The 21,410-nt window shown below is 40.4% G+C and overlaps 1 protein-coding gene across 4 annotated transcripts in view; it reads right to left on the reverse strand.

Annotated features, from left to right (window-relative positions):
- ATP11A (ATPase phospholipid transporting 11A) overlaps positions 1-21,410 on the reverse strand; it is a 302,717-nt gene that overhangs the window by 77,983 nt on the left and 203,324 nt on the right. For all 4 annotated transcript variants that reach the window (XM_082245175.1, XM_082245178.1, XM_082245177.1 and 1 more), the window contains exons 13-18: positions 15,412-15,585; positions 12,605-12,768; positions 10,809-10,880; positions 9,302-9,375; positions 5,428-5,531; positions 554-735 (exon numbers count right to left, since the gene is read on the reverse strand). In XM_082245175.1, the coding sequence (XP_082101301.1) occupies positions 554-735; positions 5,428-5,531; positions 9,302-9,375; positions 10,809-10,880; positions 12,605-12,768; positions 15,412-15,585 (770 nt within the window). The remainder of the gene's footprint in view (positions 1-553; positions 736-5,427; positions 5,532-9,301; positions 9,376-10,808; positions 10,881-12,604; positions 12,769-15,411; positions 15,586-21,410) is intronic.

Raw genomic sequence — 21,410 nt, forward strand, 5'->3', positions numbered from 1 at the left:
TGAAATGCATCAATGCTGAAACACTCCTAAACGCGTGTGCATGGGCACATAGGCTAACAAAGAGGTGCTTTTACGGGGCGAGAACAAAAAAAATCAAAAAAAAAAACAAATGCTTGTAAAAGCAGCGTTTTCTAAGCCTAGTGTGCACAAGGCCTTACAGTTTAAATTCTCTATAAGAAAACATTTTATTGGCACATCAGTTGAGGCAGTATGTTACCTCAGAACGGAGTGCACGGTTTTATTTATGTATCCTAATTGCAGGTATTTACTATTTTTCTTCTCCAGAAGCCCAAAAACCTATTCTCTACAAACAAAGCATTAGCGAAATGGTGTTTAGTTCTCGTTGATGTTTTATTTTTTCAATCTGTTGTATATGAACAACAGTGATATTAGAAAATACATAGTATAATCTTCTGATACAGCTTTAAACATCTCCTATTCACATCTCTAAGTTCTGCGATATACATTTTCTTCTTCGCTCTCAGGAAGTGAATAGGAGCCTGTGTTCTATTTGCGGTTATTTACAAAGAGCATGATTAACACCAGACTAAACCTGTCTTCTACCGCTGTGGCCCCCAGTAGGATGAGGTTCTGCTCAATCTGTTCATATGCTTCTGCCAACTTCTTGTCTCTGTCTTGTAGGGACAGCTGTGCTCGCTTTAGAAGCTTATCCACATCTTCATATTCCTCTTGTGTAAACCTCTTATAGGCAACGCACAAAGTCCTCAGACCTTCCTGTAATAAAGAAATGTCATTTGTAAAATGCTATGAATTTTCTGTCTGCTCTCCATAGTAAAACATCCGTACCACATCCCGCTTCAGTCTTGTAAACTCATTCAATAAAACATACATTCATTCAGGTTTTAATCCTTTTTGGACACTGAATCAACAGAGGTTTTTATTTTTCTCTTATATACATTCATAAAACACAATTTATTAGGTGTATTAAAGAGGAAGTAAACTCCTGTGCATAATTTGTACCTATGGGTAAGCCTATAATAAGGTTTACCTGTAGGTACTGTAAACATCTCCTAAACGTACACCGAGTAGATATTGACATTATATGCAGCCAATGACGTCATCGGCGCACGCACTCTGAAGGAACAGCCACATGTGCTTTACCTTCAGATACCTGTGCCATGAACAGAGATGTATAGTAACTAAGTAGAACTACTTCACTACTGTACTTAAGTACCGAAAGGCGGTATCTGTACTTTCCTGGAGTAGAATTTTTTTCTCCTACTTCCACTTTTACTTCACTACATTTTTTCAATGATTTCAATACTTCTACTCCGATATTTTTTTTGTGTGCTGCATAGTTACTCGTTACAATTATAAAAATTACCACTGCCAGAACAGTAGATGGAAGGTTTCAAGAAGCTCAAAATATGTGTATTATCAGCGCATACCAAAATAAATGCTACTGTATGTATAAATAAAAGCTGCATTTGAAATAATAAAAAACAATATGATGTTCAAACTTTTGACTTCTTTCTTTAATAACTACATAACACAGTACTTGTACTTTTACTTTCAGTACTTGAGTAGCAATTTTTTTTCAAAACTACTGGTACTTTTACTTTCAGTACTTGAGTAGCAAATTTTTTAAAAAAACTACTTGCAATACTTAAGTACAAAAAATGTTGAATACTTTAGTACTTCTACTCAAGTCACTTTTTGATCGAGCACTTCCACTTCTACTCAAGTCACTTTTTGATCGAGCACTTCCACTTCTACTCAAGTCACTTTTTGATCGAGCACTTGTACTTTTACTCAAGTATGGGTTTCGAGTACTTTATACAACTCTGGCCATGAATGACAGCTTCCCCACACATGTGCAGGAGTGACATCATTGCAGCTCCGGCCTATCACACAGCTGGAGTTGGCAGACCCGGAAGGAAGACCGGATGAAGATGGATGGGCGCTGCCTCCAGCGATTGCATTGCATCGCTGGAGGGCTTAGTTTTTAGGTACGTTTCACATGATGTGCTACTATGCGATGCATACACTGGATGTTTTATCTGCCAAACGATTTGTAAATGAGTGCATATACAATATATCCATTATCCAGCCAACCCAGTTGTGGTTGCATAGAATAAGTCTGGTACACACAATGAGATTATCGGACAAAGTATCATCTTTTTTTTTATTTTGCATGCTAGGCTCCAAATCGAAAATGAATAGGTTACTAAAGTATGAAAATTCTTCTACAACAAAATAAAAATTCGGAAGTGATGTAATGTACTGTATTGTATTTGTATTGTATTTTCGGACTGAAACTGTACTAATGAAATAAAAATTGTGCGATCTGGTATCGTATGAGAAAAATGTTCGAGTTCTTCCCTTTGGATAATTTCGGATGAAAGCTGTTTACTAACAATCAGATTATTGTACAATCAGTTTGAAAGCGGTATTTTTTGTACTATTTTCTTTTCATGTGTATGGGCCTTAAGGGGGGTAGAAAAGACTTTTCAGGACCTACACTTTAGGAAACTTTGTGGCACTTTCCCCAGCTTTATTCGGCTATGTGTATTACTACTGAAATTCATACATAACCTAAACTCAGTTTGTGAAGTGACTCTGTCTTATATCAAATTGAAATAGGTAAAGATGTGCCTGCAAAAAAAATGCTATCCTGCTGCCTGCTTGACAATCTTCACTCTCTTGGGGCTAATGATGATGAACATTCTTATGAAATGTTATGTTTGCTATTCAAAAGCTAATGCATGCGTTTATATGGCAAATGCAGCATTTGACAAGAAATGGCTGCATTTGACAAGAAATGGCTGCATTTGACCTGCTTTGCCTTAATGTGACTTGCTGTGTCAAAAGAAATGCAGCACAATGCAAAGCAGGTCAAATGCAACCTCTAAATTCCCATGTGTACTGCTCAATTATAGTGTATCCATGGCCAAAATATCAAAAATGACATTTATTTCCATATCATATTGCAATTATTTTTTAGCCTACTCCTCTTAATCTGAACAATGTTTAAGTTTGTAAACTTACTTTGTGAAGATACCAAGCATTTTTTTCCTTGAATTCTGTGACATGCATTTACTGTGTCCTGTGAGTAGGCACTGCTGTGTCACAAAATTCACAGAGCCTGCGTTCTGAACTACAAAGGTGGTGAGAAGAGGAGATTTAAGAAGCAGAGCCAGTACAGGAGTTGCAGCTTGCAGGCAGCAAGGTACCATGGGATATGTAGACCACAGACAGAGAAAAGTTAACAGCAGAGGAGAAGCTGCCAAGCATGCAGGTAATCCAAGTTGTGGAAAGAGATGGCCAGCAGACAGGCAGCACTCCAACATGAAAGATATTTTTCAAGTAAGCTTCTATTAAATTTTCAATAATAACTATTGTTTGTATTGCTATTATGGCGCTGATGTTGTAAAATGATATTGTATACTGTGACCATAGAGCTCCTTTGAGATTTCGTATGTCAAATGCAGGAAAAAAAAGTTGGGTGACATGAGTCCTGAAAGAGCCCCCACTGCCCAAAGAATTTTCTGCATCTATATCTTTGGGAATATCAGATGCGTCTAGTCCAAGCTGCACAATGTTGACCCTTCCACCAGACCCTTTTACTGATGTAGGGGTCAGCAGGTGGCATCACAATGCTCAGCAGGGGACCAGGCATGTGAAATATCCAGAAGTGCATACGAATGCAGAAGATTCTTTCTCAGCAGTAGAGAACAAAGGTTGGTAACAGGTAATTATTACTGTTTTTTTGCAGGCACCATTTTTTTTTCTTTTTCCAAGAACTGCCAGAACCATTTTAAAACAATCATGTTATCCATTTCAAATGCTAAAAGTCCTGCTCATAGGTGAGTGCTGAAAGGTGTTTGCCAGTACCATAGCTAGCAAAAAAAGCCTGTTCTGTGCAATCCCTCTGGTGTTTGTTTTACTAGACTTTTTTTTCACTTTTTATTACCCACCTACAACCCCATCATCCAATGATAGTGGAGTCATTGAAGGTATTCTCACTGAGCAGATGAATGGCAGGTAGGTAGGGTTTGGTTCTGAAGTCAAAGAAGTTGAGGCCTTCATAAAAATGAAACTATAACTGTTGGGGAGCATAGAAAACAGTGAGGTTGATTTACTAAAACCAGAGAGTGCAAAACCTTTGGCAGGTGTGCATGCTAGCCAATCAGCTTCTAACTTTAGTTTGTTCAATTAAACGTTGACAAAAAAACCTGGAAGCTAATTGGTTTCTGCACCCGATTTTGCACTCTCTAGTTTTAGTAAATCAACCCCAGTGTTGTGTTTGATGAATGTAATAACATGTGGATTTTACTTGTAAACAGTCGCCCTTTAGGCCCACCCTTGTCCCTCCACTAACAGAGTTAGGCCTCTTTCACACGGGCGTTCCGTATGTCCGTATATCACCCCATCCGTTTGCGGGTGATATACAGACATAATGCATGTCAATGGGATTGCGGATGTCAGCGGATGACCATCCGCTGACATCCGATTTGTGTCCCTTCAGTTCTGTTCCGTTTTTTGGAATGGAACAGAACCCTATTTTTCTTCCGTTTAAAAAGCGGAAAGGACGCAAAATTGGATGTCAGCGGTGTCATCCGCTGACATCCGCAATCACATAGACATACATTATGTCCGTATATCATCCGCAAACGGATGGGATGATATGCGGACATACGGACCGGATGACAAGTGTCATCCGTGTCCGTAAAAAAAAAAAAAAGTGCCGCAGCGGATGAAATAAACTGAGCGGCCGTGTGAAAGAAGCCTTACAGAGTTATTCAAGTTGAAAAAAGACACAAGTCTATCTAGTTCAACAATAGAAAAAATAAATACATAGAATAAATAAATAGAAAACCTCTATCGACAGAACCCTATGCCCAAAGTTCATCCAGAGGAAGGCAAAAAAAAACATGGTCCAACTTGCTTTAGTGGGGGGGGGAAAAAAGTCCTTCTTGGTCCCCCAAAAGCAAACGGATATTCTCTGGATTGACAGTCACTTGAATATCAGTTTATAGATCAAGCATTCCAGATACCACTATGTTTATATTTTAAGACAGTATAGGGCTAGGATAGAACTTCTATTTTTATTTTTTGTCTGTGTCCACACCTGAAAGATTTGTTTTCTGTCAGGCCAGGAAGTAATGGGAAATCTGAACAGTAGGGACACAGACTGCAACAAAACAATCCTTCTTCAGTAAAATAGGTAAGCGTTAAAACTTCTCCTATAAGTATTTCTGTCCTAGTGACAACCACTTCACGGATTTCTTGTTCTGCTGTCAAAGGGACAGAAAAAAAGGAAACATCTCTCTAAGCTGGTCACAGACAACAATTTATTTTTTTTGAATCTTTCCATAAAAAAACTGTTTTGGAGTAAAGTTAGATTGTAGGTAACTAAGAACAGTCATACAGAATCACTTGGTTAGGTGCAGTATTATGTATTACCACAGCATTGCGTTCAACTCTGGCTCGTATTTGGTCAACCTTCCCTTCCCTGACTCTGGGAAATATGGAAGAGTCTGCTCCTTTACAAAACAGGATGATGTCACCTGCAGAAACAATCACTGGCTCCTTAGTAAATAGCCAAATATAACATTGTGAAGTTGAGTAAATAGAATATATATAAAAAAATATATATATATATATATATATATATATATATATATATATATATATATATATATATATATATATATATACACACACACACACACACACACACACACACACAAATAGCTTAACAGGCTATTAAAAAACGATACTACAAATCATCAGATCTATTTTAAATGGACCAATACACAAATGTGTTCTTAAAAAGTGGATAAAGAGTAGCAGGGATAAGATACATGCGGTTCCTAGAGAAAATGCTGATATGTGTGCTATGTGAACTTTAGTGTTGGTCATAGGTCATCAGCACTGAAGGGAGAACTGGAATAACTTTTTGTTCAGAAAATGTAAAAATTGTTTCTGCACTTTTAGGACTATTTATCCATCCAAGTAAGACAGTTAAAATAGGTCCAATTTAATAAAGGTATTTATTATGTTCATAATCAATTGCAAAAAAGGAGCAACAGAATTCCCTAATCCGATCACACTAAACTAAAACCTGGTTGGCTGCAATGATTAAAGGAAATCTGTAATGACAACTTGGAGGCTGCCATTTCTGAGTGCCATAGGACAATGCTAGGTACATGGCTATCTCTGGCTTTAGTATTTACTTCCCTTGAACAAGCATGTAACAGTAAAAGTCATATCTAAGGCTAAATCTATTAATTTTCTTTAACAAACACTTATATAATCACTGCTCTAGAAATTCCCTTTTGATTTAGCATTTATGTGCATTTTCTGCTACTCATACCATAAATCATGAACACTCCTCACTGGCATGCAAAACTTTACAGGAAACGTATTCCACTGTCACACCGCACTGGCCAACCTTTATGATGCTGGTATATAGTCACTAGCTGCAAGGTCAGAATTTTCTGCTTGCTGGTGTAAAGTGTGCACAGTGTAAATCCTTCAAAAAGGTTCAATATATTGAGCTGTGTCCTTCCAACCAATGTATTTACTGTACTCACGGACAATGTTTTTTTTTTTTTGGGTTGATTCCCTGTTCCTCTCTGACCTATATATCTTTTTGGAGCACTTGACTTCTGCTGTTTTTATTAAATGGAAAATGATTTAGCATTTTGTATAGAAGTCTGTGTGGACTCGCAGTAGTGGATGCAGTCATTCTCTACCAGGTGCGGTTCTCTCCACTATGACTTTCAAAGAATTCACAGAAACTATAACTGATATCCGTGATTAGTATATACTGTATGTGAAAAATGTGAATGCAGCGCTGCTTAATAATATAAATAAATAAATACATACAAGTGATAAAATCATACAAGTGGTAAAATCTACTACCGATCATATACTCATATTATTAAGAAATTGAATAAAATTAAATATAATTAAATCAATGTGTTAAATAAAGTCCATAGGTTAATCCTTCCGTAGTGGTGTGTCCTTCCCCAATATATATAAAGTGCTTTAGTGCTCGATCTGTGCTTTGCATGGGGTTTCCCCCTTCAGGTGTTTACTTACCACTAAGTAGATATAAGCAGGCATGAACAATTAGACTTTATATTCAGCGTCTCCACTTTAGCAGGAAAGGACTGTTGCTGGAAGATCAAGATAAATTCCCCATTTCCTCAGAAAAAAGAAACTGTTCATAGTGAAGTTCGTTTAAACATCACATTTATTGGGTGTACAAGGGGGATTTATACTCACAAACATCACAAAATGACATGCAAAGAATATAGCAGGACGGCTCAGTGGTGTGCTGCTCCCGCAGCATACAATCCTCCGGCCGGAGATCACGTGGTACTCGCTCTACCTATCGCTAGACGCGTTTCGCTGTGACACACAGCTTCATCTGTAGCTCAGTGAGCTCAGAGCGAGTACCACGTGATCTCCGGCCGGAGGATTGTATGCTGCGGGAGCAGCACACCACTGAGCCGTCCTGCTATATTCTTTGCATGTCATTTTGTGATGTTTGTGAGTATAAATTCCCCTTGTACACCCAATAAATGTGATGTTTAAATGAACTTCACTATGAACAGTTTCTTTTTTCTGAGGAAATGGGGAATTTATCTTGATCTTCCAGCAACAGTCCTTTCCTGCTAAAGTGGAGACGCTGAATATAAAGTCTAATTGTTCATGCCTGCTTATATCTACTTAGTGGTAAGTAGACACCTGAAGGGGGAAACCCCATGCAAAGCACAGATCGAGCACTAAAGCACTTTATATATATTGGGGAAGGACACACCACTACGGAAGGATTAACCTATGGACTTTATTTAACACATTGATTTAATCATATTTAATTTTATTCAATTTCTTAATAATATGAGTATATGATCGGTAGTAGATTTTACCACTTGTATGATTTTATCACTTGTATGTATTTATTTATTTATATTATTAAGCAGCGCTGCATTCACATTTTTCACATTCTAAAGAGCACTTGCACTTTTTTGCAGCTAGCAGCTTGATCAAAATATTTATTTTTAGCACCAATCACTTTATTCAAAATCCATAAGCGCAGGGTCCCACAGTTCACAAGTATATACTGTATGTCTGCTTACACTGACCCTCTTGCAAGTGCTGCTTACAGTTTGGTTGCTTTATTTTAGCTGTAAATGCCACATTCACTTTTTGATGTATGATCATGAATATTATGAGGTAGCAGGAAATTTTTCCATAAGAAGTTACCTCTTCGTAAAAAAAAAAAAAAAAAAGCTATAGTAATACTAAGAACAAGGCATACTGAGACATACAACTATCGTTTCAGGGCAACAGAAACTTCACAGTTTTTCTTCTTCATCACAATGACTTTCAAAATCAAAGTATCCTTGGATTAGTGAGTGTGGAGCTGCACCAGATCAAAAACTACTGAACAGCTCTAAGTGCCTAGCAGCTCTAAATAGGGGATTAGAATAAGAGATGGGGGGGGGGGGGGGATCTACAAGAGATAATCCCCAGAACCATAAATAAAGTTTTTGATTTATTGCTGATTCTGTAGTAAAACCCATTTCATTCACTTACATCACAAAACGTATGAATACAAATGACTTATGCAAATCATAGGAAGTTGGTCCCAGGCTAGCCTCTCATTTTGATGTCATGAACACATCACTAAGACACAAAATTTTGCAATACTTTTTGTGCAAAGTCTAACTTGCCTTTTAGAATTACACAATATATTTCCTCACTGGTTACTTTCTGTACTGCTAGCTATAATATATTTCACCGTTAGCAGGTTTTAATTACTAATTGTGGCAAAAGAGTTTTTACATAACTATATTAAATCACATAAAGCAAATCCATTTGCAAAATTCAAGAAACACTTTGTATGTATAAAGTATAAACAAAATCTAGTCCTTGCTTAATGTAGGCAGAACAGGATTTCATTTTCAAGTCTGCAATTATGGTCATTCAGTGGTTCGCATGGCTACCCTGGTCTTGTAAGTTTCTTATTCCCACTAGGGAGTGCTGGCTGTATCCTTAGAGGTATACAAGCAACATGTATGGATTTAATTGTGCACTACATGACTAACACATTCTACGACCCTACATTTCACGGTGATGTCATATAAACTCCTCCACACCTTTCAGCCTAAGGGCACATAACCCATCTGAAATTCAAGTTCTCACAGTCATGAAACATGTTTTGTTACATTCTGAACTGATATAGTGATTAAATAGACCTGGTATTTGCAACACAAACAGCGGAATAGACAATGATGAACCAAGCAATGTAGGCATGGTCTACCTGTGTTTGATTTCACTATGACGCTCATACGCCTCCTCACAGAATCAAATGTTAAAACTTGTAGCAATTCAAATCTGAGGATCCAAAGACACAAGATTTAAAAGAAAAATAAGAATTGACATCTAAACATAGACACACAAATATTAACTCTATAGCATCAGCAAATTAGTAAAAACTATATCCATATTACCATTGTTATTAGTGGTATTTTTTAAGTGTCAAGGGCACACTAATAATTGTATTAGCATATACTGTACATATGTATGTCTTTATTTATACACATAAATATAGAACAAGAATAATTACATAAATAACATTTCTCATGACATTATGATACAAGTCTTAAAACCGAGTACAACTGTGTGCCTCCAGCTCACAAAATTGTATAGGTTGCAGCAAAACCCACTGCCTATACCTTGAAACAGACTTAAATTGCCCAATTTGAATAACAGACTCCCACCACCATCTCTCTGTGGGCCACATTCAATTCCCATTCATCTTTTACAGCAGAAGTACACTTGGATTTTGGGAGGAACTATAGAAAAAGAAAAGCACACAACTCAGAAATTTAGATTCTGAGGGGGTCCTTGTAGTAAGCCCATTACTACAATATAGCAGTACGAGCTGCTGAAGCACCCAGGCGTGGACACCATTTGTACAAACTGTCAAACTGCACAAGGGGCCTTTGGGACTTAGGGGCCTATTTATATTACATTCAGGTTGAGCAGGTGCTAGAACCACCCACCCCCTCAGTGTTGTTTGCATTTAGGGCAGATGAGAAGTAGGCAGCATTCTTCATGATGCCTTAACCTAGATTTTAGTTTGTAACATCAAAGTTTTGTTAGGCAGCAAGCACTCAAATTTACCTACTTCCTAACCTACTTTACGATATGCAGAATGGTTCTCTTATTTCCTATCAAGGGCATTTGGATTGTAAGTAAACGGAAACCATACTACCCCAGTTGCAAGTTAACAACCAATAAAGAGTTGAGGTTCTTTAAAGGCTGCTTCCCAATTGCATCAATCAATCGATCTATCAATCTATCTTTACTTAGGCAGATACTTAATTGTGGTGGAGGGGGGTGGTTGCAAACATTTCTCTCACTCAGGGGCCTTTTGACGGTATTTAATCCATTACTGGAGCCACTATAGTATAAATATAAGCACAAGTACAAAAGAAGTGTAGTTCACTCAGGTCAGTGGCCAGTTATCTAGCATGATAACATATTAATGTCTCCCTGGTAAATGCTTCAGCAGCTTAACCTAGATTCATGAGTTTCTATTTCGGAATGAGTCTGCCATTTAGAGCAATATTCATGGCTCTCGCTGAACACAAGCTATAAAGCCCACATGGATCAGTGGTACAGAGCTAAAGAACTGTAAAATTAGATGTCCACTTACAGCCTTATCTATGTATTTTCATTAGCCTTTTTTATTTTCTTTATCACTGTAAGTAATAAGCCACCAATAATAGAACATTGTAGCTAATCTGCTGACTCAAACGTACCTTTCAATTTCATTTTCTCTGTTACAAATCTCCATATGATTGTCCTTTAGTCTCACAAATGTATAACCAAGTCTGAAAAAGAAAAGGAAGGTCACACAGTCACAATCAGCAGGCAGATATGTATCATGATTTAGAGATTTAGAACGGTTACATTTATGTAATAAATATAAATCTCGTACATTAATATTTTAGTTTCAAATAGACTTTATGCCCAATAGACAGAAAGTGCATGAAGGTTGATCCCTGTGTCAGTCAGTCTATACTGCATTGTGAAAAGTTTGCATTACTTCTCTTTCCACCACACGGGTGATCAAGAGAACTTTGCACATGCAGAATCCCTGGTTTCAAGCATCGCACCTTCAGACATCATGGCAGTAAAGACAGTTTTTGTTCTCTTGGGGGTAGGATACAAGGGTCAAAGTCGAAGAGCTTTTGTGCACTTCAGAAGTAGTCAAAGCCCATCGACAATGGCCCTGAATGTGTCAGGATGGGACAAAGTTATGGAGAATTTACATGCACTAAGTAAGGAAGGCAGAAAAAGGTGGACAACTTCAAAAGTATACTTATTAGGTATTCTGTAAGCTTGCTGTGGAAGGAGAGGAATTGCATGTTGCTGAATAATAAATTAGGTTGCCGCTCATGGCAGACTAGAAAAGGTGAAAAGAGATGCTGCTAACACAAAGGTAAGCTTTAAGGCGGCAAATAAAATGAATAGCAGGTGTCAGGGTTACACTTTATATTGTATTTAGACTTTTAGGGCAAAAAAAAAAAAAAAAATGTAATTGGAATGAATTTAAAAAGTACAACTAAAAAGGCAAACCTTTTTTTTAGTTTTGGATAGAGTAGAGATGGAAATAAACACCATTCAAGCTTTTTATTGCTGTCTGTGCCCCCATTAGGGAGAGTCACCCGCTCCATTTGTCCTGTTTACAGTTCTCATTGAAAGTGAAAGCAAAAGTAATAGAGAGAAAATCTTCCAATGGGGACACTAGTTCTGGTGACCTGGGGGGTCCCAGGGGATTCTCCTAATTTGTAAGGATTGCCTCTCACTTCCTGGTTTTAATATGGCACAGGAAGTGAAGCGAAATTTCCGCAATGCAACACAGATGGCAAGAAATACATTGATAGGGGTTATAACCCTCTCTTACTTTTTCCAAAATGAAAAAAAAGTTTAGCCCAGAGTTCTACTTTAGGTCAAAGTTTAACATGCAAGTAAATGAAATTAGCAAAATTGACTAAACCATAAACATTGTAATTTTGAGCTTCTATAAAAATGTAAGATTCAACCTGTATTAAGCTATTTGCATAGTATAATAACACATACCAGAAGATAAGGGGCCTGAGACATGCAGCCTGATTTACTAAAGTGTGGTAAGGGTTTATGGGTTCACTCAAACTCATTATCTACTTTAGTAAATGTGATCTACGACCACTTCACGCTTTAGTAAATCATCACATCATGAAAAAAGGACTTTGTGATTTTTAAGGGTAATCCTTCCCAGACATAACCATTTGCTCATGTATATTAAAAGTTGCTGTTCTCTGTTTTTTTTTTTTTTGGTTGACCTGCACTTTTTGTGCTTGACATTTTGATCCAATATAGAGGTACATGGTGCTCACAATTATGATGCTACCGGTCAACAAGCTATGCCACTTCTGATGAAGCTATATGCCCATGTATATAAGGCCTACACCACCGTTTTACCATGAAAAGCATTCAGGATAACTGGGAAATAACATAAAAAATATTCACCAATGATGCATTGACACAATTGGCCTAAGTTTCAGATACTTACCTCTGTATACCTTCTACAAGAGCAACTTCATCAGGTGAGGAGGAAATGTACACACTGGATTTCCCAGACTGACTGGATTTTCTCTCACCATCTATGTTGTCTTCGTCCTTCACCTGTACAGTGTGGCACAGACAGAGAGCACGAAAGAACAGATCTTCTCTTTCCTGGGGGTTTTGAATAGAGAGGAGAAGGATTAGATACTTCTTTATTTCTGTGCCCCTCTCCCACATCCTATCTATTCATAGAATAAAACGTAGGGGAACACAGACAGCATAAAGCACAGTAAGAAAGGAGTAGAACCCCTGTCAGGATTTTATTGCTTTTTGAATCACCATTGAAGATATTTCCCTGCACTTCCTGTCTAGGTTATGGGATTCAGAAAAAACAAGAAGTGAGGAAAAATCTCTCCAATGAAGACACGGACAGCATGAACACCTGTGTAAGGTTCTACTCTGTCCAAAACTAAACAAATCTGGGAATTTGCTTTAACTGATGGACTAATTAAAAAAAGTACAAGTATAATTCTAAATATGCAAGGAGCTCTTTCCGTTAAAAAGAAAATATATACAAGGAGCTACAGCACATGCATTTGTAAGAAAAAAGGCTAATATAAAATATTATAAATATATTGCTTAAAGCAGGAAGGATCAAAGCTAATTTGCTGCACATTATGACTCAGGCACACTAACAATGCAAAGGGCTAGAATACCCAGATTAATATTGTGACATAAATCAGTGCTAACAAGCACACATTGCACAATTCTGGCATAGGACTACTTATGTATTTGGATTATTAGACACAAGTCTAGTTACGGAGTTACTTAATCCTCGCTGAGTATTCAGCAAGTTCTCCAAATGCCCAATGTCTATATTCTATAATGAGCAGTAATACATCATCTAATATATACAGTGCCTTGCGAAAGTATTTGGCCCCCTTGAACTTTTTGACCTTTTGCCACATTTCAGGCTTCAAACATAAAGATATAAAACTGTAATTTTTTGTGAAGAATCAACAACAAGTGGGACACAATCATGAAGTGGAACGAAATTTATTGGATATTTCAGACTTTTTTAACAAATAAAAAACTGAAAAATTGAGCGTGCAAAATGATTCAGCCACCTTAAGTTAATACTTTGTAGCGCCACCTTTTGCTGCGATTACAGCTGTAAGTCGCTTGGGGTATGTCTCTATCAGTTTTGCACATCGAGAGACTGAAATTTTTGCCCATTCCTCCTTGCAAAACAGCTCGAGCTCAGTGAGGTTGGATGGAGAGCGTTTGTGAACAGCAGTTTTCAGTTCTTTCCACAGATTCTCGATTGGATTCAGGTCTGGACTTTGACTTGGCCATTCTAACACCTGGATATGTTTATTTGTGAACCATTCCATTGTAGATTTTGCTTTATGTTTTAGATTATTGTCTTGTTGGAAGACTAATTTCCATCCCAGTCTCAGGTCTTTTGCAGACTCCATCAGGTTTTCTTCCAGATCGCTCCATCCATCTTCCCATCAATTTTAACCATCTTCCCTGTCCCTGCTGAAGAAAAGCAGGCCCAAACCATGATGCTGCCACCACCATGTTTGACAGTGGGGATGGTGTGTTCAGGGTGATGAGCTGTGTTGCTTTTACGCCAAACATAACGTTTTGCATTGTTGCCAAAAAGTTTGATTTTGGTTTCATCTGACCAGAGCACCTTCTTCCACATGTTTGGTGTGTCTCCCAGGTGGCTTGTGGCAAACTTTAAATGACACTTTTTATGGATATCTTTAAGAAATGGCTTTCTTCTTGCCACTCTTCGATAAAGGCCAGATTTGTGCAGTATACGACTGATTGTTGTCCTATGGACAGAGTCTCCCACCTCAGCTGTAGATCTCTGCAGTTCATCCAGAGTGATCATGGGCCTCTTGGCTGCATCTCTGATCAGTGTTCTCTTTGTATGAGCTGAAAGTTTAGAGGGACGGCCAGGTCTTCATAGATTTGAAGTGGTCTGATACTCCTTCCATTTCAATATTATCGCTTGCACAGTGCTCCTTGGGATGTTTAAAGCTTGGGAAATTTTTTTGTATCCAAATCCGGCTTTAAACTTCTTCACAACAGTATCTCGGACCTGCCTGGTGTGTTCCTTGGTGGATTCTATTTATCATCATTAGTCATTTAGGTCAACATTGGATCATTCAGAGATCCTCACTGAACTTCTGGAGAGAGTTTGCTGCACTGAAAGTAAAGGGGCTGAATAATTTTGTACGCCCAATTTTTCAGTTTTTTACTTGTTAACAAAGTTTGAAATATCCAATAAATTTCGTTCCACTTCATGATTGTGTCCCACTTGTTGTTGATTCTTCACAAAAAATTACAGTTTTATATCTTTATGTTTGAAGCCTGAAATGTGGCAAAAGGTCGCAAAGTTCAAGGGGGCCGAATACTTTCGCAAGGCACTGTATATGATGTATTACTACTCCTTATAGAATATAGACATTGAGCATTTGGAGAACTAGCTGGATATACAGTGAGGATTAAGTAACTCCTTAACTAGATTTCTGTACATTTCCAGCAATCATTGGTAGTTAGTAGAACCAAACACAGTTTAAATTTGGATAATAGTCAGTGGGTCAAGGGTCAAATTCGGCAGAAAAATGTTATAAAGCGTGTGGCCCAGCTTTAGTGTAATAATCCAATTTGTGAACAATAACTTACCAAAGCAATAACAGTACAGTACTAACATAATACTACAGCCTCATATGAGGAAAAAACTGAATTTCGTTCACCATTTTATGGTATATAAAATATGGATATTTAAAACAAACTTACTTTGCCTCCAGCTCCAGGTGAGGAATCAATCATGTCAATGCCCAGGCAATCATGAAGGATCTGCCCATTACAGATTACATGTGGTATGTACACATGACCTTCAATGCAGCACTCAATAAACTCCATATTATTCTCTGTCAGTGTCCCGGTCTTATCTGTGAATATATATTCTACCTGTGGATAAAGGAGAATAATACACTGAGAAAAGGTTAAACTTAAATGTTACATATTGAAGCAGATATAAAATGGTAAATCCTAATAAAAAAGCACCACATGGTAAAACCACAGCACCAAAAAATGGATTTTTGTAAAATCTTACCGTAAAATCCTTTTCTCTTAAGCTCATGACAGACGTAGTCCTCGTTGATTAATAACAACTCGGGTTATACTGCCCTCTACAGGAGTAGGACTAGACAGGAAAGAAAACATTCTGGCCACACCCTAGGGGCAGTCCCAGAGGGTATATCCTCTCACTTCCTGCTACAGCAAATCAGTTATGTCACAAAGCAGTGTTTAGAGAATTTAACCCAACCCAACTCAAAAACAGAGGGGCGGGTACTACGTCTGTCAATGAGCTTAAGAGAAAAGGATTTTACGGTAAGATTTTACAAAAATCAATTTTTCTCTGTCGCTCATTGACAGACATAGTCCTCGTTGATTAATAACAACTCGGGACGTCCCAAAGCAGTACCACAAATGAGGGGTGGGCTAATAGAAATCAAAATCCAGAAGGCCCAACCGGAGCCAACCAGAAGCATCAAGGACTCATCGAGCAAAAAGATGAGACCTAAGTGAAAAACCCAACAAACCCTTGAGATAGACCAACAGTCTCCTCAGATTGCGGCCTGCAGAACCTTGCGGCCAAAAGAGGCATCTGACGATGCCATCACATCAACTTTATAAAATGATGTAAAGGTATGAACCGACGATCAAGTCATTGCCTTGAAAACCTGGATCGCTGACGTCTGATGGCGGAAGACCCAGGAAACACTAGGCGCCCGAGTAGAGTGCGCCTTAACAGGGAACGGAGGATTCCGACCCTTAATAGAATAAGCCTGTACCACCGTCTGACTGGTCCATCTAGATATGGTCGCGGCAGACACAGGTAACCCCCTTCTAGGGCTATCCGTGCTCACAAAAAGTGAGTTCGTCTTACAGATATGGGGAACGACAAGATAATGCGGCCAGTTCTGACACCCTGCGTGCAGAAGTAATGGCCCCCAAGAAGGCCACCTTCTGGGATAATGTAAGCAAGGGAATCTCCCTAATATCTTCAAAGAGAAGTTTCTGAAGAACCGACCACACTAACTTAACATCCCAGGCGGTAAGGGTGCATGCACTGGCGGAGCCAGATGTCGCACCCCTGGATGAAATTCCGCATCAAGGAATGATTAGCCAAAAGTTTCTGAAAGAAGATTGCTAACGCTGAAACCTGACCCTTGATGTGCTCAAGACAATTTCTGCTCAACCCCTTGTTGCAGACAGACCAAGATTCGGGTCACCGAATAGGTAGGTGGGGGAAATCCAAGAGATTCACACCACGCAATATAAGACTTCCATGTGCTGGAAGTCGCTTTCCTTGCTTTAACTAGAGGTAGGAATAACTGAAGCTGGCACTCCCTTGTCCTTCAGTACCTGGGTCTCAATGGCCAGGCCATTAAGCCAGCGATAGTAAAACAAGATGGAAGATCGGTCCCTGAGACCGCAAATACTCCCTGAGAGGAAGTCTCCAAGGAGCGTCCGCGACTAGCCTCACCAAGTCGGCGTACCAGGCTCGACGAAGTCAGTCCGGAATTTCCAGAATAACTGTAATTCCCTCCACCTCTATCCTGCGAAGAAGTTCCCGCAGTAACTTGAGAGGATGGAAGGCATGCCGTAGCTGATACTGCCCCCACAGGGCGATCAGCGCTTCTGCTGCGTCCGCTAGAGGATCGCGGGTGCGAGCTACAAACCTCCGCACCTTCCTGTTGAGCCAAGGTGCCAACAGATCCACATCCGGGGTGCCCCAATGAAGGGACAGCTAGTGAAAAACCTCTGGATGCAGAGGCCATACCCCCTGATCCAGAATCTGATGGCTGAAATAATCTGCCTACCGATTTCCCACCCTCGGAGTGAACACTGCAGGGAGATCCGGAACAAAACGTTCCGTCAAATGAAAGATGCTAGTCGTTTCGATGGCCACCAGGACACTCTAAGTGCCCCTTTCTTGACATAAGTCACGACCGTGGCATAGTGCGATTGGATCCGAATCGGGCTACTCTAGAGCTGCTCGGTCCAGTAAATCAGACAAAATCTGATCGCTCTCAGTTCCGATACCCTATTGGTAACCTGGATGCTATCGGAAGGAATGACTTCCCCTGGTTGAGCATCGGAGACTTCCTGGTCCGCTCGCTCAACCGGATCCAATTGTCCAGGAAATTGGAATTCTGATTCCATTAGAAAAAAATCTCCTTCAGGAGAATTCGGGTATGAGACTGGGTATACAGTACTGCCTCTAAGAAGGCCACCATCAGTCCCAGCCAATTGACGGACAGCAACATCCGAATCGTTGACTGAACCTTCTGGAGTTTCTCCGCAAGGAGAAACTTTCTTGCCCAGGATGTATCCAACATTAGGCCCAGATAGTTCAGTCTCCTGGTGGGAACCAGGGATGATCTTTGGGAAAGCGAAGAAAACGCTGATGTCCTGCGATGATGGGGATATAAGGATAGGCATCCTAAATGTCTATTGACGCCAGGAAATCCCCCTGATGCAGGGAGGCCACCACTGTTCGGCTGGACTCCATCTTTCCCCAAGTCCAGAAATTGGACGCACCTTGCCCTCTTTCCTGGGCATTGTGAACAGGTTCGAATAGAACCCCTGAAACCGTTCAATGTTAGAAGGGAAGAATCGCACCGGTGGAAGTGATCGAAACTCGATCCTGTATCCTGACCATATGACCTTCCTTTAAAGAGGGATTCCTCAAACGGATAGCGCCTAGCCATGCGTTTAGAAATAACAGGGGTTTGTTTCAAAACGACCCCATTTGGGTAAAGGAAAATCCTTCGCCCTTTTGGTAGGCTAACAAGTACCAAAAAGGAATCTCAGTCTCAGCTACCTCTACCGGTGTAACCTCAAGACTAAAGGTTTCCCGGACGGACACAACTAGTGCATCCACCACTCTTGTGCTATGGCGGAGGCAGAAACGTTCTCTTCACTGCTGAGGAGACATTACCTGAGACAACAGCCCCATAAGAGGGACCTGCAGCTGCATCGACCAGCTCCGAATCCGTATCTGAAGTATCAGATAAAAAATAGGGGTAGGCGGGGGTCACTTCTTGACCCCCGTCCCTGACAGGCCACCTCCACCCGGGATACCAAAGACTCCAAAACTGCCAAAAATGCATTAAAAACAAGTGGGGTACTGGAGGGTCCTGCGGCCACCTTGAGGGGATCAGGTGGGGATACCTATGCGGCAGAGTCAATGATTATACAAGACATTTGCCAGCTACAAAAAAAAAAAGTAAAAAACTTTTTTTTTTTTTTTTGTAATCCCCCAGCGCAACAGCGCCCCTCAGTGTTACCTGCCTTTTTAGACCCCACAGAGAGAGAGAGAGACTCCGAGGCTCATCCCTGATGCACAGAAGTTTTCTATCAGCTTGCTCAGTGCTGTCCTGTTACAGACAGGAAGTCTTTGGCCCTTTTTCCTGGGTAAAGGAGGCGGCTCCGCCCTTTAACACGCCTTCCGGTGCCTCCCCCTGGCTCCACGAGGCGTTTGGTCACCTCAAACATGGCCGCCCCCATGCTGGAGACACGAGGCTACGCCAATATGGCGGCCTCGTGCGATCTGCCAGACAATGGCGGCGGCCTGTACAGGATTCTATGTTCGCCTGCGGGAGTATCTCGGCCCCACAACCTTCACCCTGATGGTGATAAGCCTGGCCGGCGATACTGGATCCCGGCGGGCCGCATGCGGTCCGTGGGCCGTCGGAAGGCAGCACTCTGCCCTTGCTGGAGGAATGGCGATCTGGACTGCAGTGATTCAGGCATAGGCATCGCCCTGTGAACACCTCTGACAGGTAAGATACCTCTTGCTTCATTAGTAATGCCCATTCTAGTACTGCCACTGACTTCAGTCACCTTTACAGTTTTAAAATGACATTAGATAGTCAGCTCCCAAACCAAGCCTCCTGGTTTCTGTTCACAAAAATCACACTCAAATTGGGTGATCTGTGACCTGTATAGGATAGAGGGGAAACCCATCCTACCATTCCAGAGAGGGGCCCGCGTCCACCACAAACCCGACAGGGGGGGAGGGGGAACATACTACTCACCAAACCGGAACCAGGCGGGCGCCACTCCTGACAGAACCCCTCTCCACCGGGGTGGGGGGGCTGTCGACCAGTACGGACGCCGTGACTCTTGGTCATTGGCGTTCAAGCGAGACGTTTAACTCGCAGGGTCAGTCCCCGTCCAGTGGGACTATGTCGCGGCTGACCCAGCGCGGAGCTATGGCCTGCACGCGCTCGTAGGCTGAACTGGGGTGACCACTGGATCTCAACATCCAGCCCGTCGCCCAGTTACAGCTTGCTTGCTTGAAGATCTCACAGGAACACTGGAGAAAAAAGCGGTCTAAAAAAAATCTTTCTAAGAAAAAAATTCTGCCAGGACCGAAGATCCTAGCAAGGCATCTAGGTCCTTACTCCTAACTAGACAGAAAAAAACTGATTTGCTGTAGCAGGAAGTGAGAGGATATACCCTCTGGGACTGCCCCTAGGGTGTGGCCAGAACGTTTTCTTTCCTGTCTAGTCCTACTCCTGTAGAGGGCAGTATAACCCGAGTTGTTATTAATCAACGAGGACTACGTCTGTCAATGAGCGACAGAGAAATAATGTATTTAGATAATGTTAAAAAATCTGAACGGTAGCTTTTTTTTTTTTTTTTTTAATTATCTCTGTCACCATACAGACGTTAATATTTCACTTGCTTTGAGTCCAAGTTTTGCTGACTTCATTTGCAGCAAATGGCTGGAGAAGTACAGATCAACGCAATCAAATATGTTAGGTCTAATCTGTTATTTTGAAAGTATAGCTCTTCTCCAACTAGTCCATAAGACACAAAATAAAATGTCTGAAATGGTTATCATGGAAAACTGTACATGGTCCTGAAATGATTTGTCTGATCTAGTGGGGTCATTTGAATCTCATGTCTGGTTGTCTGGCAGACACTCTGGTTCACCACTCCAAAGTAATGTAAAATGTATGAATTAGAAAGCCTATTCTGTTCACTATTGTTGCACCCTCTCCCTTTCCTGGGGTAAACAGGCCATCATCTGACTTTTAATCTGCCCAGGACTGAACATAAAGAGCTGGACAAGCATTCCTGTTTGTGAGTTACCAGTTAAGAGGCCTGCACATCCAACCAACTTCAATATCTATGGACACTGCAACAAGCCCTAAAATATGTTTGCCATATTGTTGAATGATACTCTGGAAATTTAGGAAAGATGATGCAATGCTGTATTTATTTTTCCATGGAGAATTCATTTAAAATGTGTTACGATTTGAATGCATATATCAGATGAAAAAACAATTGTTTGGTCTTTTCGATAGAAGTCTCAAGCCCCATCATCAAGCATATGGAATGTCACAGATGGCAACCCTTCTAGTTTTTAGTGTGCTGCATGGACTTCCCTAACTTACAGAGAGTGCAGAGTGTGTAAGAAATCTTGTGTTCACCAAGAACCACAAGGAGTTTGGGGTTTCAGTGGGTGACACTTCCAGCTGATGGTCCTCAGGTTTGCTCCAGTCATGTGGTGGCAGTTAATAATATTACGTGCCAAAATGAAAGGGATGTATGTAACCTATAAAGATCAATGAAAACTAAATTCAAGGCTGCAATGTTTGAGCAAAGTCATAATACTGGCAGAAATTATTGAGGTTGGTGGGCAAAATGAGAAGCAGAATCCAAACACAGAAGGCGATCAAAACCAAAAACAGCAGAAGCTGCAGAACACCGTA

This window comes from Pelophylax lessonae (assembly GCF_965119305.1).
Source record: "Pelophylax lessonae genome assembly, chromosome: 2".
NCBI lineage: Eukaryota > Metazoa > Chordata > Amphibia > Anura > Ranidae > Pelophylax > Pelophylax lessonae.